Source organism: Doryrhamphus excisus, linkage group LG3 (genome assembly GCF_037039965.1).
Source record: "Doryrhamphus excisus strain RoL-2023G ecotype Guam linkage group LG3, RoL_Dexc_Guam_v1.1, whole genome shotgun sequence".
Taxonomy (NCBI): Eukaryota; Metazoa; Chordata; class Actinopteri; order Syngnathiformes; family Syngnathidae; genus Doryrhamphus; species Doryrhamphus excisus.
Genome location: NC_136359.1, coordinates 14,398,866 through 14,418,951, shown reverse-complemented (window position 1 = coordinate 14,418,951; position 20,086 = coordinate 14,398,866). Strand labels below are relative to the sequence as shown.

The following is a 20,086-nucleotide window of genomic DNA, read 5'->3' as shown; positions in this document are numbered from 1 at the left end:
CAAATGTTTATTTCGGAAATAATTCATCACCTAACTTTTATTGGTTTAATTTATGGATAGGCAATTTCCAGCAGCACAGCACTGTGGTAAACATCGTTAATCAAAATACATTATTATAATGAAGCTGTTTTTAAAGGAAATAGAAAGGGGTTATCCTTTCTTTGTGTGCTCCCTTTTGTTGTGATAAATAATAGCTAAAGAGCATGCTTTCTTTGCTGGGGCAGGAGGAACATTTGAACTATGAATTTAACAATAGATATGCCTAACCTTATGGTAGGAGCAGTGCATAATATTACAGCAACAGGCAGATAGGAAGGCACTGAACAGCTTTATTCGAGGCTAGAATGGAAAGCCTATTACAACTGTCAATATAAAAGGCCTAACTGGTAGACCGATGTTCAATGGGTGGTGTTACTTTGCATTTCTTGATGGTATCTGCTCTTATGTCCACTAATTTTAATGGAGGTAATGAAAGGTGTTAAACCCTCCTCATTCACTTTGTGACAGTCTACCTCCCCACAGCCCTCTTTTCTTCATGAAGGATCACCCATTGGCACTTCCCTGAGCGCCATTTCTTAATGAAGGCCAACGTGTTAGATGACACATATCGCTGAATGTAAGTGAGCTCATTTAGGAGCATTACATTTGAATTTATTGGAGTACTCAGAGGGGACGGAGAGGCCATGACCAGGCCACAGCGTTAACACATGACTGACTTATAATAGACAGTAGCCTCTTTCATGCAGCGATCCTGTAAAATTGGTGCATCAGGACCTTAAAAGGAGATCCTGAATTTATTCCTCCTTTGCCTTCCACACAGAATAAAATGAAGTGGGATATTGCAACATTTCTCAACTTTGCACAATCGGATATATTAGGTAGTATGACACACAATATTTGTTGGATAATGACTGTTCAAGGCAAGTATTCAAGGGGCTGTTTGCAACCGGCTGGACATAAAACATTTTGCATCCAAAAAAATTCAGAATGCCACCCCGAATATCATGTTGCCATTTAAAAGAACAGATTGTTAATATATATATATATATATATTTCACAGTTACAAGTTAAACTGCAATTTGAGTTGAATGAGATAGCTGCCTTTCTCGAAGTACACACAAAATTAGTTTCAGAGCGTTTTCAGTCATGCTGTTGTTATGATAGGCTAGCTAACTTTAGTGGCTCAGCTTTGCCAAATTGCTATCATTAACCGACAGCAAACATAACTAATGGTCGTGCATGTGTGTTACAAGGGCCGCCGCTTATGTCCTTGGAGCAGGACTTTAATGCTTAAAGTGCTTCAAGGTTAAGCCCTGAACGTTAGCGCCGTCTCGGCAGCTGTCACACAGAACAGCAAACCGGAACACAGACGGAACAAAAGACTGAAAGGAGGGGGGTAAACAAAGACCAACACTCCAAAGACACGACATTGTTGGTCTGTCTATACTCAATGCTGAGATTTGTACTGTACATTTTTAAAACCATTTTTCAATATATAGTTTAAAGAGTGTTCATCAGTTTTGTTGTGAAGCTTCTTTTCATTCTCATCACTCCAATCCAAACTCTATTGTTGTCGTGTTGTAATGTTTGCCTTGAGAGATAATTCTGTTCCTGTAAATAGACTGTACCGCATTATCGGTGTATAGATGAGCGGTTAGAGGCTCCTATAATGCCGCCTTTTCAAAGTCATATCATATACTGAAAACATTTGAAAAGGCATTACCATCAGGAAGCAGGGTTTGGGTATATCACTGCTAAAATGTGCGACTTCAAATGGGCAAATTGGCATGACATGTAAGGGTACAAAATTGGGGAATGGAGAAGCACGCTTTCTGTATATAATCCTGTCTCACTTTTAGTTTTAAGTGACTTAAGTTTGGTTGCATCAGCTAAACCCATAGTGTGCCGTCAAATATTCAAGAGAGTCATACATTATCTGTAAATATTTGCATAGTGAGACAGAGTAATAGTTAACATACCGTGGATTGCCGAAGACAAACAACATATACCATCCATCTCTCAGCCCACATGCATTTAGTAAACACAGTGCCTGGTTAAGAGGCATGTTGACAGAAAATCAAAAGCAATGTAGCCATACTGTGCTATAATGAGACTTAGCGCCACTTTACAAGCCCTCTTACAAAGATCTACGATTTGAGAACAATCAATCCCTTCATGAGAGCTTATTATGTTCTCCTATCATAAGAACAATGTCTTTGTTCCAACATGGCACTGATTACACTGAAAATGTAAGCATTTGCATCGTTGTTGTTCATGAGACTCCCACCTTTTCTTCTTCTTTCTCCATTGACGTACAAGTGATTTTTTTATGCAGAGACTTGATGTTATTGAATTGCGGTCCAGGTGTAAACCAATATCTTATCGTATCAAGTTCACTTTAATATATGATCACCATTGTGAAGCAAAATATTCTTGCAAATTTTAGGTGCAGTTTGCTTGCAAGATGAATAAAAGAAACATCCAGAGTGCTTGTCAATTTGAAGTGTTCGGCATCTATCATTTGTGCGCTATTTCCATCTCTCTGCTAGGCTTATGCCAGTGGCACAGCCTCGATTAGGCCCCATTTTGTTTCTCTCTGCAAATGACCGTTTAACCGTCTTTTCCAAACCCTGACGCCTCGCCTGTTATTACTGCCATTGTCTCCCCCTTAGTTGTATACATGTGTGAGGCTGGGCCCTTTAATATGCGGAGAGCTTTTCTTAGGCTTTCCTACAGGCACAGTGGTCTGTGTTTACTCCTCAGTCAGAATGCCTCTTTTCCACAAGTTTGACATGCCTTTTTGTTGCCATGGTAAGCCCTCCCTTAAAATATATATTTTTGCTTTTGGCCTGGATGTCTTTTTATCTCAGCGGTTTAGAGTCTGTTGCCCCCAGGGCCAGATTTAAATGTGTGTGGGTCTTCAAGGATTTTTCTGCAGAAAAGCCGTTTGGATCGCAGCCTCACTGCCATACAACTGCGACCGAATTGTGTCATTTCAGGTTTTTGAGCTATCGTTGGAACCAAAGGAAAGTCCAAAAGAGAAGCAAAAAACATAAAACAAAAGCTGATGAAAATGGACCCGATTGGATTATGTCAGACTTGGCATGTGTCTCAGTATGAGGGAAGTCTTCGTTCTGTCTTATCACCCTCTGCCTTGCAGCTAAATGAATAAAAAAAGCCATAGCGCAGCTAGCCTCCTTAAAACACGACAGCCAGATCATAACTGTAAATACTGCCTTTAAGTGGTGTGGGGGTCTGCTTGATTTTTGCTCACAAAACAGGAAATGACAGGGGAGGAAGAAACCTACGGTGGGATTGTGACAGAACTTTGGGGGAATTTAGATCATTTTAAAGGAAAACTGTTCATTTTTGGAATTTTGCCCATCATCCACAATCCTTATGTGAAACATTATTTCTTTTTTTCTGTGCGTTCTAATGAAAGAAAACGAGTTGGCATGAGCCAGCTAACATTGCACGTCACGAGAGGAAAAAAAAAAACCTCTAATAGCATTTTATCGTTTTATATACATGCCGTGATGATACAGTGATCGGGTACATTGATATTACTGATTTTTCGTTAATCAATGACTTTACTGAACCTTTTCCATTACCCAAGCTCTTGTGGGGCGGTGGCTCAGGTGGTAGAGCAGGTTGGACTCCAAATTGTCAATAGGTATGAATGTGAGTGTGAATGGTTGTTTGTCTATATGTGCCCTGTGATTGGCTGGTGTACCCCGCCTCTCGCCCGAAGACAGCTCGGATAGGCTCCAGCAACCCTCGTGAGGAAAAGCGGTCAAAATGAATGAATGAATGCCTTTTCATGTGCTGTTTTGCTCATTGTGAATTGATTTTTTGTTAATAAATAACTTGATTAAATCTTTCTACCAACATGTATCCCAGGTCCTGGCCACAACTGAACGTGACAATCAATCAAGCACATGTAAACACAGCTATATTCACTTTTCATCAGTGGGCAGGGTTGCAATCGAGGAATGGAAAAATATCTCCTGAATACACATCGATTAATTGCCTCACATCTCTTACATGCTTACGATTACAGTAAATGCCCACAGTCTGTCTGAGCTGCCGTTAGTCTCACTGTAAAGCTCTCTAAGTGGACTGTGACATGTCCCAAAGTCCTCGTTTAGCACTTTTCTCTGTGCACTTTGGGTGTGAACTGATTCAAAGTGTCAGTTAATGTAAGGGACCGAATGACACAAGACAGTAGATGTATACAAGGTGTTCAGTGTCATCCTATAGGATGTTAGAGACATAATGGATAGAAATTAGACAAACCGAGGGGGAATTAAGGGTACATTTACATGAGTAAAGATATTTTGTTTATTTGTGTTTAAGTCACACAAAATTAACCACATACACATGTAGTGTCTGTAGTCAAAATGACAGGAATGACGGACGGAAGCTACTCCTTGTACTATCCACTATTGTATTCTTCATACGCTACCAGGTGTACATTCAGGTTGACAATATGAATTATGAAAATAATGTGTTGTGTTTTTGTTCCTAGTGACAACCAAGAGTAGAAAAGCACCAATGCAGTTTTATTGGGCGGTTCTCCATCAGTAATGGATGGACCCTTACAGACACTTAACAATTTGTTCAAAACTTGCACAATTTGCTGCCTGATCCTAAAACCAGCAAATTTTTGAAATTATGGAAAAGTAATGCTGTGTGAGTGTTGCTGTGGTGATTTGCATGGGGTGCAGCACTCAAACAAATATAATATACTGCTTAACCTTTTGTTTTCCAATCAACTTCTTGAAATCATGTTGTGTAATGATATCGGTCATTGCTGCATTGGTCCTTTGGCAGAACAGCTGATTGTGATTGTACTTTTAAAGTGAAGGGCAAGAGTTCAGCTGTGAAATTCGATTGAATCCATTGGTCTTGAGAAATTTGTTGTCATAATTCTGGATGCCTGGCTCTTATGTGACCATCCTTGCCGGAGGATACAGACCTGTGTATCCATCATCTCCAAGTCAACCAACTGTAACACCATTACAAATGCAATCATCCTTGTGATCTGATGTCCATAGCCTTGAATAAAAATAAATACATATGTCAGCGATATGGCTGGAAAAGAAAGCATGAATAAGTCATCCATGAAAGGTTCATCACATGGAACGAACTCTTCCAGCTGGCCTTGATGGCCTGAGGTGATTTGAGCTACATGTTACAAAATCTTTTTGATCATATGCTGAGATTGAGGCTGCATTTGCCCAGGTCACCGTCTGAAGTAGTTTACACTTTGGATCTGCATATGAAAAGGAAAAAAAAAATGTAAAATCATTGTTTATTAAGTATGTCATTGGCAACATCTGCAACACAGCAGCTGTACAATTTTCCAAAGTCAAACAGTCCAGATCAAGGACAAAACACACCTTTTAATTGCACCAAATAAATGCAAAGTTACAACACTGCGACACTCAAAAGGGACCACTTCATAATTTAGTAACTGTTAGGTGGGCTACATCTAAATGTTTAAAAGTCAAGTGACGGAAGGCAGTAGTTAGACCTGAAGTTATGTCCTCCAAGGGAACTTTACAAAGATCCTGTGGTAAATTTACGGCCACTTACCTTGGAGACTGAGTTGATATTCATAAACATGGCTTCAAACAAAGCCCCTCATCCACTAGGCCTACTTGTAAATAAATATAGATATGCCTTTTCACAGACAGCGGCAATCTAAAATATTACTGCCCGCATAATTTTACCACATACATTAATATTTTACAGCCATTGTATTTTACCGCATTGAAGCTTAAACGTCCATGGCCGTCCCAAGGATTTTATTCCTTGGAAGTTATTAGACAAGACTTATGGGGGTCTGAAATATGAATGCCTTGATTTTCTACATGGCCATTTCATGGATAACATTTTGACAAAATGAAAAAACTGTCTTGATTTATCAGGACCTAGCTTTAAATATTTTCCTTCTTGTGGTATTCAAAAGACGCAGAGAACAACACAAGCATAACTTTGATCAATCGGTATGACATGGAATGTTTTTGGATGACCAATTCATACATTAGCCGATAGATTAATGACTGCATATATAGTTTGCATGATAATTTCCTATGAATCTAATTTGAAGCATTTCTGTGCATCTAAACAAGTGACACACAACCTGTATGCAGCATGCCTCATTATACCAGGAATTAAGTGTAACATCTGCATGTGTGTATTTGAATCCACGCTTGTGCATATGGCTGCATAGTGATTTAAGTACTTTTGGTGTCAAAACAAGCCTAACGAGCTGGCGCAATAATTATCAGCCGTTTTGCTCTCACTTAAGTTAACTGAGGCTTTATATTGCAGTTAATGCCCTGTCTACCTTGACAGTTTTTTGAAAATATGAAATATATACTATACTTTGTACATGTCAGCGTTTTAATACCTCCATATCTACTATACTTATGATCTTCCTGAAGATTCTTTAAGCATTTCCAGATGGGGATCAGTGGCTTGAGCCTGTTTTATGTATTTGTTACCATACAGTGCAAACAAGCACTGCACACATTAGTAGGACAGTGAAAATGGAAAATAATTAGTGTTTACGATTGAAATAAATATTGTTGAGAGAGTGTCACAATGATATAATATGTTCCTCATAAAAAATCATATGCCCTAAAAACGATTAAATACAACTCTTTTGTATTTAAGTTCGCTCAGCACTTTTGTCTCAATTGTCTATCATGTTTTCTTCACTCTTCTTTTCTCACTTTGCTACGTGTGTTTGGGGGGCTTTGTAAAATTCCCGTTTTATCCAGGTGAGTAGGAGTTGATCCCCAGGCCTTTTGCTCTTGTCAGGAATCTTTAAGGCTATTGGCCTCTCTCGGGGCCTCGTTTCACACACCAAATTGATGTCTCAGACTGGAAATGACACTTTCAGCAGGATTTGCCATTCTAAACCACCTCAAGCTCATGCGATCTCACCCATTCACTCTCAGAGGGATTGCTTTGAAATGCTCCATAGCCTCAAAAGCCAATGAACGTATGATGTGCCAATGGAAATATCCGACAAGGGAAAAAAAGACGAGAAATTTCAAAATAACAGAAATGTAGAACAATAGTTTGGCTCCCAACAAAGGCCAGCACATTCATCCATCCATTTTCTATGCCCGTTATTTTCACTCGGGTCATGGGGGTATGCTGGAGACTATCCCAGCTGATGTCTTGCGAGAGGCAGGGTACACATCCTTAAATCATTAGGTATTGCATTGAGGAGTGAAATGGAGGGTAAAACTAAGAAATCATAACATGTCAAGGTTTTTAGCCACAATTAAAAGGTATTGTACGACCAGAATACCATACCCATGATGTAGCACAATTCTGGCAGCATCATGTTAAACTGGATCTATTGTGATTTTTCCACTTTTCTGACATATAAGTTAGAATGTTGTATTATCGTGTTAAATGATGCCAAAGTTTCAGATAATGAGGTTTGCGCATTTGGAAGTGAGCCCTGAAAGAAGTTTTAGGATGGCTGCTTCCCCCGCCCATCCCCAAGCTTTGCTTCTCTGTTTACAAGGGCAGAAGTTATTGGAGTTTATGATTCCCAGAAAGAGAAAAATATTTTCATCTGTCAACGGCATTTCACACAGGACTGTTTTCGTTGCCATGAACGTGAAATATCCGCCAAACTGTTGCTGAAACCAGAGGCAGCGCACTCTTGCCAGGAAAGGTGTATTAATGGTGGACACACTGTGTGTCCACGGAGGTGGAGAGAACCACAATGCTCACCGATGTCTGGTAGTCCCACAAAAAACGTGTAATGATCACATATTCACTGCCGATGTTGTGCCAAGATGGTATGCAGTTAGTAAACACAACGGCCTCACGTCCAGCTTTTGAGCACAACGACACCAACGGTACTTCTGAAAGTGTGTAGTTGGGAAATACTTTGGAACTGTGACTAATCACAGTGGAGTGGGCTGGCCCGAAGGCGGACCGTGGGTGGAATAAAATGAACAGACGAGCAGAAGCACAAATCCAAGGAAATACAGCTGGAATAGGCACAGATACTGGAAGCTCTAGATTGTTTTATGTGCAGGTTATTGTGTGAAGCTACTTTATATGATTCCACAACTCAATACAAATGGTCGAAAAATCATGATCATCTAAATCAGCAAAAGAATAATTTTAACAGAAGATCAATAATGTTTTATAATGGCTCAGCGAGAGCCCACGCCTAAATCTATTTGAAAATCTGTGTATGTGCACTTTTGGAACAATGGGCAAATATTATCAAGTCAAAATGTACCATGCCCCTTTGTATATACTCTCACAATGCATAAAAAACCGAGTAAACAAGGTCCATTTCCTAGAAACTATGTGGCTGCTTGATGATCAAATACACAGCTTACGGTATTTTACCTTGTGACCCATTAAAAAATGATCTGCAACCCATTTTGGGCCCTGACTCAGAGGTTGGAAAACTCTGATTTATGCCATTCAGCACTTCATTTAAGAAGAGGAGCACTGTGACAATGTTGCCCGTCTTGAGGACTAGCCATGATATAATCTGACACTGAAGTAGGAGGAGGAGGCAAAAGGTGTGACCAAGAATCCTTCCCGTGACTTATTTTCAACCTCAAGTCTTTTTGGGCATGCACATTTCTCCGAGGGGGCTCTACACACTGGCATAATGGATAAGGGTGAGGGTGTGAAAAGAGCACCTTAAGGCTCTGCATTCAACTCCCCCAATCTCTCCTACACACACTCTTGAGCTGTGAAGATTCTCTTTCTTTGCCCTGCTAACATGGGAGTCTTGTAATAGGCTCTAATTTATAGGGAGGTGTTGGGGTCTTTCTGTATGGGCTGAAGGGATGAGAGAGAGAGAGAAGGAGATTACGTGCATGCATGTGTGGTAGAGCGGGGGAGGAGAGGCTGTGGAGCGGTCCGGGGCCCGTACGTAATGAGTCATTAATTTCCAAGCCGTTTTGTGGCAGTTGGCTCATTACTGGCCTGCAGAGGAGCTGGAACAAAGCTCTGCGTAGGTAGGAGGTGAGTTTAAATAGTTGGGGCTCAACACTTCCCAACAAAAGGAGGACGAGAGCGCTGAATGGCACTTGGAACAGATGCAGTAAAAAAGTGGCAGATGCAAATTGCTTGAGACCGAGTCTTCCTTCAAGCACATTTCTTTCTTTATTTTGTCAGAATGCACCCTGAGAGTCTAATTAGTTAGTGAGGTGTTTCTCCTCTGATAGGGCCACGTTATTGTCACAAAGAGGACGTGTGGAAATGGTTGGAACACGCATATGTTCCGCAGTTCCCAGTGGAACTTGTTCATTGCCACACTTTAATTAATTTGATTTTTATTACCCTATAGAAAATGAACTCAATATTTGAATGCATTCAGTGTGATATTTATTATAAAATATATAGTACAACAATGGCAACCCTCAGGTATTTAATTATGTTTTTAATAATGTGTTCATGTTCTTCTGCCCACAGGCACAATGATTGTGGACAAATAGGCAGTGGTTCTGATGAGAATGTGATCGTCCCTCACTTTGTGGAAGGTTTGGACCGTGTGTCTAAGGTCATCTGTGGGGCCAACCACAGTCTTGCATTGACAGGTACAGTAATGAAGTGTGGAAATATGACAAAACCCCATTGAGTCTTTAGATATTGATTCAACTGACATTTGATAATGTCAATACTTTTAATTTTACCCATTGTTTTTTAATGCCGGCTCTTATTCCATGCTTCTTACTTACTGTTTTATAGTCTTTTAATGTATGCAAATTAACACAGATGTGCGTAGTTCATGCCATGTGAAATTAAGTCTTCTGAAAAGAAAACACAAGTTCTTGTTAAAAAATTGGTTAATTCTGACCTTATTTGAATTTCTAATCTTTCACTGTGCTCCGAAGTCCACATATTTTACTCAGTTTTATGCGAGTATCAGGCCTCCCAGCCCTCAATCTACAGTACACATCACATGCGTGAATGAAGGAAGAAGGGAGAGAAAGTGAGAGAATATGGCCCTGGCTTCTGATCCATAACAGTCATTGCCTGTTACATACATTTCAGAATTCATTCAGGCTATGAAGATAATCGAGGTAGTCGACAGTTCCCCCTGCAGCCCAATGGATTTATGATACCACTGTCAAGAAAATGAGGTGAAATGACACAGTAGCTGACTTTGGCTGCAAATAATGTGATAGGCTGTACAGTGGTGCAGCAGCAGCTGCTGTCATTGCAGGTAATAGGCTATAAAGAAGCCTGATAGCAATACCTGTCATTTCTTAATGGCTGACTTCACTGAAGAGCTTTTGTGGCCTTTAACATGAAGATAATAGAAGATACAACAAATTTTACAGCTTTTGAGTTGCATCCATAATTTATCACCAGAGGCCTCGTGCAGCAGTAACCACAACAAGGACAACATGGTCCTAGAGATGTGCTGGAGGACCATTCAAGATGCAATGAACAGAGGGTTAGAGTCCTCCTGCTAACAGAAAGTCTCCTTCCAGCTTTCATTTGAATATACACTCAGCAGGCACTTCATTCATGACATATAAAACATATGTTGTGATGAAAGTTATGTATTTAAATAGTGGTCTTTTTTAGGTAAATAAGCAAGTCTGTAGACTTCATACCTCTGATAAAACCAATCAAGTTTAACAATAATATCAGTGCATTAATACCGAAATAGTCCAAATCCCTGGCCACTGCTTGGCCCAAATTTTTTTTTTTAAATTATGGTGATAATGATTAAGCTGGCAACAAGTTATTTAACTTGTGCATCGAGTCGCTTCCGATGGTTAACAATCACATCCAAAGACACATCCCTTGGGGCTCATTTTAGAGAAATGTGCAGGAGATGAGAGAACAATAATCAGCCATGAATGACAAAATGAGTAAAAAATGCCTGTAAGAAGTAGAATGCATTATACAAGAAATTTATCTTTCAATAAACAAAGAATGCAGAAAAAACACATCACATATAAAAATATGTTGACAACAATCTCTAGAGGCGGTAAGAAATGCATATTATAGTCAATTATTAGAACAAAACTAATGTTAGAATTCAAGAAACAATACGAGCAGTTGATTTTTGAAAAATACAAGGAAGAAGAGTTTTGAACTTGTTCTGTAATTTTTATCTACATTACTATTCATTTATTATCACACTGATGATTATATGTAATGTATGTATTTATTATGACGTCTCCCTTTATCAATACAAGATCTTGCGGAGAAGGTAATGCAAACTGAAATAAATGTTTAGAGAAGCTTGTAGAAACGATGCCATAGCAAAAGTTAGAGGCTGTCCAAGGAAATATTAGAATAAAGAATGAAAAACAAAAAGAAAAAAAATGAATGAGCGAGTTCACCATTATCTGTATCTGTTCACCCAACTAAATAAACCCAAATAATAAACAGAAAGTGGGTGTGGTTTCACTGGATATGTGTGGGGCTTGAATCAGTACATTATTTTAAGACATGGATTGGTCTGAAGTTGCTATAGTTATTTTTTATTAATCAACTATATGTGTATTGTGTATGTGTATAAGTGATCTATAAGACTTTGATTTTTTTATTAGTTATTTTATACTTATATAATACTTATATAATATATATATATTTATATATATATATATATTTTTTTTGTTTTATTTATTTATTTTTTTTCTACAACGAGCTGTTCACAGGCTCATTAAAATGCAGTACACAAATGGCCCGCGGGCCTCACTTTGGAATGTCTGGTTTGCATACTTCACAGGGATGGGGGAGTGTTGACAAAGGCCTGTGTCTATGCTCTGTTTTCGTAGCACTGTCACAAAATGACCTCTGCTATAGGCAAAGGCTGAATGAAGGCTTCCACAGCGGTGCACACACGCCGCTCTAGTGGCAACACTCCTGTGAGCGCTTGTCTATTACACAGTAACTGCATGACAAAAGAAAAACTTTTTGTGCTTTTGGAGTTACACAATTTCTGTGTGTCACACAAGAGAAACTAAAGGTGCACATATAATTGAATGGTGTCCACAGCAATATATACATTGTTGTGGTTGTCTATGGCCATGAATGTGTAGTAGTTTGTGCAAAAGCAGACTTGTTGGTATAAATATTGGGTAAGATTGAGCATTCCACACCTCGATAGTTTGTAACCGAATAGGCTATGCATATTAAAACAAACTGTGCTTTTAACCACTCCGGTTTCCTCCCACATTCCAAAAACATGCATGTTAGGTTAATTGGCGACTCCAAATTGTCCATAGGTATGAATGCGAGTGTGAATGATTGTTTGTCTATAACTGCGCTGCGATTGGTTGCCGACCAGTCCAGGGTGTACTCCGCCTCTCACCCGAAATCAGCTGGCATAGGCTCCAGCATACCCCTGCGACCCTACTGAGGATAAGCAGCATAGAAAATAAATAGATGGATGGATGTGCTTTTAAACATGCATCTTTCTCTTAATTGTGATATGTAGGTGACGGGACGTTGTTTCAGTGGGGCTGTGGACGAGCTTGTGGAAACACACAAAAAAACATCTTCTACCCACAACACGTGATGTTACAGTGTTCACCGGTGAAGGATATGGCTGCCGGATGCTGGCATAGCCTGCTTCTAACAGGTCAGTATATAATCTTTCTAAAGTATAATGCAAACACTTCTTCTATCTAAATCTGCTGTATTGTCCGCTATATACGTATGCAGACTCACAGCACATGCTTTGAATGCTCACACACTCATCATATAGGATACATTAATACTTGGCTGTACGCTTTGGCCGTCATGAAGGTATATGCTTTTATCTGCAGCATTCATCTATTCACATCATTCATTAACAGCTCTCCCAGGGGCCAGCACGGATGTATAAACACATAGCCTCTTTCACCTCACTGCAGAGGATTCAAAGTCACTTCTCCTTACAAAGCAGACCAATGCTCCCCATCTGCATGGGTGATATATGAACCCCTGTTGCAGTCTTCGGACTATAGTGATGATACAACTCAGGGCCCTTCACAGTAGATCAGTTTTAGCTCTACCTCTTAGACTTTATTTCTCAAAGGGAGTAGGACATTAATCCTTTTTAATAAAACACTTTGTACAATCCCTTTCCAGTGTTGGTAATGCGGTTGCCTTTTATTAACCCAACTAAAAGTGTAATGTAATTTTAGCATAGAGCCACAGATCATGTATTGCTGTGTTCTTTTAGTTGTCATCTGGAGGGACCGGATCCTGCTTCTTTTCAAAATGTCACAGTACATGTTGTAATTAATGTTTTCACCAGTGACCCTAAGCTCTACAGTGGTGGCAGCACTCATGCAGCCCCAGACAATGACGCCAGACAATGACTCACTTATGTTGTTGTCTCGGTTGACAACAATTGCTGTGTGTTGAGTCATAGTGGATACTATACAAATTGTATGCTGACAATACTCAACTATCCCCAAGTTTAATTTCTTATGGTATTGTCCATTAAAAAGATAGGTGGGCTGGTATGTGAGGAGTGTGCTCACATTTGTGAGGTACTGTAAATGATTTAATCTATTAGAGAAGCAATAGCCAGTGAGTTTACCAAATGGTCAATGAAAGATTTACTCCTATTAACACAAACATTTATGAGCACAGACATGTCCAAGCGTACAGAAACACAGTCAAACAAATCTGCAGCTGTATTACATTTGCTCTTCAAATGCTGTCACATCCCCAGCTCAACCCTGTCATGAGGGAACTGAAATATCCATCTGCAGTCAGGACTTAATGAATAGCCTGATGAGTGTCGGGCAGAACTGAATTACCAGTTAGATTTGAAGAGCATGAGGGTGAGGGTGGGATGTGTGCGGGGATGGGATGGTTAGTTAGATGGTCATTAGAACACATGTAGGAATTCGCTCTACGAGTAAAAAAAAAAAAAAGTATTTATCAAATTCTGTCACAGGGCTTCATGGAATCGTGTGTCTTATCTTTCTGGTATGAATATCATTTGTGAGGGTCAAACAGTGTGATGGATGCACATAGGATTTAAGAAAAGAGATTAAGGGGAGCTGAAGTTAAAGTCATACAGGGGCATATTTGAAAATTGGTTAAAAAAAAGTGAAAGAGAGTGAAGTGAAATGAATAGGGTATGGAGCAGAAAGAGAACATGCGCGCCAGTGCTATGAGAGACAGCTTGCCTGGGCCAGAGCATATTGAGGGCAGCAGGTGGAAGAGTGGCACAGTTAATTAAAACGCCTGTCTTAATGTCTCAGCCCGTCACTCCAGGGAGGGAGGGAGGGAGAGTCTTGCCAGGCTGGAGCTGGGATGTGCCCAACCACCCATCTAGACGGCAAACCACCCAACCAGCCAGAGAGCCAACTAGCCAGCTCACTAGGCCACATGTCAGACAAGCCCTGACACTATGTCCTTCACCCTCTCCTCACTCCCCCCAGCACATGCAGACACTAGCGCCACGCCTCCTTAACCATATACACACCCTCACTTATCAAATATATAAAATAGTCTCATATGTATATTAAAGAAAGTCTGTGTGTTTTTTTGCACATAGACTGGTTGTAGGAGTCCACATGTAGGCATTATAGACTTTATCTATAGCCATGTGTTTTTAATATTTGGTATAAAAACTACTTACACTACTACACTTTTAATTTATTGACTTTTAAATCAACATTGTATATACACAATTAAATACTTGAGGAGTATATATGTATGCATGAGTTGACATTTGTATGAATGTACTGTATATACTGCAATTATAACATCAACATATCACAACAATAAAACCTTAATTGGAAATGACACAGTTGTATATTGTGCAAAATACAACAAGTAACATCACAAAATGATATTACAACTTTATTCTTTACTCAAAACCTGATAAGCAGTATTTTTTTTTTTTGTCACAGCACTACGGGTTGTCATCACAGATGGACCAAGACAAATGCATCTAACTTTGTATGTCATCTCCAAAGCGGTGATCCGCAGGGGAGATCCTCCTCTTTGTTGTTGCAAACTATTAGACTATTAGGTTGCAGCACAATGCATTTGTGTGAACAGCCACAGATAAGCATGCCCTTATTGCCACACTTACATTGCAATTATTTGAGATGTGCACTTGATAGAATAGAAAGTGTAGTTTACATTTATCCCATAGGTGCTTTGGATTAATGGTTATATTTCCAAAGATTGATATGTACTTATTTTGGCCACAATAAATTATTGCTATTTATAAGACATGGCTACCTAGGTACTAAATAGGCTGCCTGGAGACATCATTTACAGAGTGATCTTGAACACCACTGCTGCCTTTTCCGCTTTCGAAGTGTATTTCCTGCCTTGCCTCTTCCGCACTAAAAATGTCTGGTGACTAAAATGCTGTGGGTTCCAAATGAAGAAATTATGTACAAACTCTCATATCAACAATCAACAATAGATTAAAAAAAGATAAATAAGTTGTTAGCAGCCATCCGTGTGAAAGGTTTGTCTGGAGTTTATCGAGGGGTTTGTCTAATGTTTCGTCAGGTGTTGTTGCTGTATCACTGTGGATTGCTTTGTCAATATCCAGTCTGGCGCTTCAGTGAACAAGAATCAGAGATTGTCAGACAGAGCGACAGGTTCGAGATGTCCGATAACTCAAAGAAATTGGAAGTGTGAAATCTTTAAGGGCCACTTCTTAACACGGAAAATGCCAGGGTATCTTTCCATCAGACACTGCTCTCACAAGTCACCACATTGTTAATGGTGGCCTGTCTGTCCATCATGGCCGCTTTAGGAGGGATTTCCACTTGTTTTGGCATCTCATCTCTCTGACAGCCTTCCGCCAATCTGACCACACTAAACAGACCTGAAGTGACTACTGCAAATGTATAAACTTTGCAGGTAAATACCAATTATTATATACATAATTGTGTACCATGTGTGAATCTATAGTACGTTTTTAAATGTATGGCTTTAATCCTCTTTCTCCTTACCAGTTGTGCAAGGTAAATACATCAGTATTTATGGAGGCCATTGTGCCGAAATGTGCACATTGTGTGTCAGAGGAAACAATACAACCAGTGTTTTCTATGAATATGCATTAATTTAAGACAGTGAGATCCAGGGCAAATGACGATCCAAAATTAATCCTCATTTAATTTGAAATGCCAATTAATGATTAGGTTGATAATTAAGTTTATGATTAAGGAGATGATAAAAGAAAGGGTGTGTGTTCAAATTGTTTTTGTACATTAGTTCTCCAATGGAAGAGTGACTGTTGGGAAATTTATTTTTAAAGAGGACGTAATATACTCGTCTTTGGCACTTTGTATTCAGATGTGCACCACTATCAAGCAGTTATACACTGTGACCTGCACAGAAAGCTTTCTAGATCTTCCAGATTCTGCACCTATTTCTATAGTGTTTTCATGGCTTCCTGTTTCCTGCTCCTCCTCTAGGTACACTCATTGCGTTTTGATTGTTCCCACTCCCAAGCACACCTGAGGACTTCTGGATACATAGGTCTGCATTTACTGAGTACAGGCAATCTGCATCCCAGATCGCATTAGTATTAGAAAAAACTCTATAGAGCCATCCAAAACGTCCTTCAGGCTCACTTCCAAATGCACAGACCTCATTATCTGAGGCTGTGGCATCATTTAACATGAGAATACAACATGTTTTAGGTCAGAAAAACATGTTAAGTCCCCTTTAAAAACTTAGTTATAGTTACTAGTTACTTTCCCTAAAAAAATAACTTGATTAGTAAAAGACCCCCACGGCCCTAATGAGGATAAGTGGCATAGAAAAAGGAAGGATGGCATTAGCAACACAATTACTTTCATTAATGTTATCAGGGAAAGTAATTGTTGCATTTCTTTCTTTTGAAAAACCTTCAAGTATGTAAAATATATATTGTGATTTTTGAATGAGTTTTTGAGAGAATTTGCAGTGAGTAGAGTAGAGCTGAGATGGGTACCTCATTCATTAATTTTTAAGACTGATTGAATCTCAAACCGCATACCTCGCAACCCTATTTAGGATAAAGGCATGGATGGATAACTTGTTTACAATCTTCTAAACATGATTAGAGCCTACTAGACTTGAAATAACACCCATATAATCACCTTTACATTTGTGTTACCAATATAGTAGATATGATACGAGACAATAAGTGCAGTGGGGACAGGAAGTGACTTTAAGGGTTCAGAGTTGAGTTTTGGCTTGTTATGGGTTATGGCCGCCACAGTAGCTTGTGTTGTGATTAGGATGATTATTATTATCTTATTCTAATCGTGCCTGTTGTGAGATAATATAAACCTGCAACTCAAGCCTGTTGCTCTGATGACCAAGTCTGGTGCTTGTCTCACCAAACAGTTACTGACACCTAGTGACCAATGTAGAATAAAACTTCTTTATATGGCCTTTGTATTTATTTGACTTTATTTAGTCATATACATGCTTGAAAATGTTTAAGTTAAGCAAATGATATCTACAACTAGCTTAATTATCCATATTTGTACTAATAATTCATATTCAAACATGATTGATTAATTTATATATGTTTGAAAACCGTGATAGAGTGAAGCCAAACAGTTTGAACCTCTATGTGACGAGGGACAACTATGCTTCCAACACTGGAGATAGTTACTGCAGTTTTGAACAAGCAACTTACTCAACTATTATGTTAGGAAATATAGCAGAAAAGGACAGAGATAGAAGAAGAAAAACTCAACTCACCACATTGGCTGATCCAAAAGATTACTTTGATCCATTTGCGTGGACTGAGACATAATGAAAGATAAAAAAGAGAGATAGATAACAAGCAGACAAGAGCGAATGATTCAGGGAGAAAAAAGAAAATAAAGTGCAAAAGAACAATTTCCCCCATTTTTCTTTTCTCTGATAGTCCCCAGCTCTTTCTAGAGGCCCTGTCCGCATAGCTAAAACACACCAGGCTCTTCAAACTTCCATTAGCATGTTTCATTTGTCACACAATACAAGAAGACAAGACATGAACAGGCACTTTGTGAGGAAAAAAAAACTAGGAAGAAAAGCAAAAGATACAGAAGAAGAGAAAGATAATAGAGGAGAGTGAGTTGATGGCAACTGCAGAGACAGCGCGGGTGGTGGTGGGGGGAATTCATCCAGAAACTGGTGTGATATTTAATGATCCTTGTATGTGGAGAGGGAGCCAGCTTGTTCTCCTCCACCAAATACCGATCCCCTAACTTAATTTCCTGCTCAATTGCTGTTCTATAGTGCATAGTACAGTGATACAGGCTGGTAATATAGAAAACAGATTGCCTGTGCAGCCAAGTGGATAAGACTGAGGCTTGTGCTACAGGAGACCTGCAGTCTCTAGGGGGGTCTTGTCGGTGGGCTTCACAAAACCAACAAAGCCCATCTTTCTCTGCGACTGGCAGCAGCTGGCAGGTAGATCTTCTAGCGCTGGCGGTGGGGAAGTGGGTCTGTGGGTGTGTGTGAATGAGTAGCTCCACTAGAGTGTGTGTGTGTATGTGGTGCAAAAAAGCAATGCTATTCTTTGTAGTGCAGAGTCTCACATCTTGTCTTCACTCATGACTCCAATCTAGTGGAAAAATGAAATCCTGCAAAGGCACCAACAGTCAGTCAGTACCAACAACAATGTGCCACCATAGCTGCACTGTTTTTTACAGACACACTGCCTCAAGAACACAGGCATGCAGTATAAACACCTGTGTTTACAACTCCTGTATGTCCCCTTATAGTATGGTGGAGTTTATCGACATACAGTAAGGATAAATATTGAAATATTACAAATTTACGAATTCATCCATATATTTTCGATGCCGCTTGTCCTCACTAGGGTCACGGGTCTATACAGGAGCCTAGCCCAGTTGACTTTTGGCGAGAGGTGCAAACCATTCACACTCACATTCATACCTATGGACAATTTAGATTAACCAATTAACGTAACATACTTGTTTCTGCAATGTGGGAGTAAACTGGAAAACCCTGAGAAAACCCACGCATCCACAGGGAGAACATGCAAACTCCACACAGAGATGCCCAAGCCGGGATTCAAACCCGGGTCTTCCCATCTCACATATATATTTTGTAGTCTCACCATACATCCAACCAAATATAATTGCTTTGATGACTATTTTCAGTACAGCCATATCAATCCATGGTCCAGTCACGTTTGTTTTCTTGATGATGTGTTCTACACTCCACTCTGGATTATTGCTGTCTATCTGGAAAACTATTAAGATCTGGTTGCCAGACCTTTCAAGTGTCAGTAACCCACTTGCCATCGGGTATGAGCTAATGTTAGTAATGTGAACCTCCCCTGACCTCTCCAAGTGACAGGATTTTTTGTTGTGTAACAAACTTGTGTAATGAACTTCCTCCCCGGAGATGTCATTAAGAACGGGAATGTTTGTCTTCCGCTTGCACTAAAATGAATATTCAGCTGTTATCACATCACAATATTCACCCAATTTGAGTCTCTAGTTTCATCTTCAGTAGAAGAGGGACACAAATTCCTTCCTGATTGGGTTTCTTCAGTTGCTTTGTGTATCTGATCAACTTTTGTAAATGTGTGATTTCTGACCAGGTTTTGTAGCATGAAAACTATGATGTCTTCTTTCATAGAGATGGCGTGCTGTATTATACTTCACAAACAGACTACCAGTGTTTTCAAACAGTTAGGTCAGTTTATTGGATGCATCAAAATTGTTTGTATGTCTGTATTTTCCCACATAGAAGGCCAAGGAGAGGACTTAACTGTTTTTGTATTTCTGTATTTTGGCTGAAACAAAGAAATTGATATTCAGGAAATTGGACATAGTGATTATCTGATTTCCCTTGTTTATTGAACAAGACTTAGATCGCAGCTTATCTGTGTGTTTCCCAAAATATTTTTTTCCATTTTGTTCTTGTGATGGAAGGAGCCTCCATCTTCTTGATTACCTATTTCCCTTTGAGCACCATCATCACAATTGCACATACAACTACAGGAAGTAAAGGCCCCCGCTTCAAATTGTAGGGATGTTTACAGTATTTGACATTAAAGCTATTTTTTTCTGACCAAAGATAAACAGATACAAAACTAAAATATGAGTTGTATAATGTGTGTAATCATAGG

General features: G+C 39.4%; 1 protein-coding gene across 7 annotated transcripts in view; it reads left to right on the top strand.

Annotated features, from left to right (window-relative positions):
* The window catches only part of LOC131127936 (uncharacterized), a 290,462-nt gene that overhangs the window by 112,650 nt on the left and 157,726 nt on the right, over positions 1-20,086 (top strand). For all 7 annotated transcript variants that reach the window (XM_078789697.1, XM_078789701.1, XM_078789702.1 and 4 more), the window contains 2 exons: positions 9,478-9,602; positions 12,467-12,610. In XM_078789697.1, coding sequence (XP_078645823.1) covers positions 9,478-9,602; positions 12,467-12,610 — 269 coding nt within the window. The remainder of the gene's footprint in view (positions 1-9,477; positions 9,603-12,466; positions 12,611-20,086) is intronic.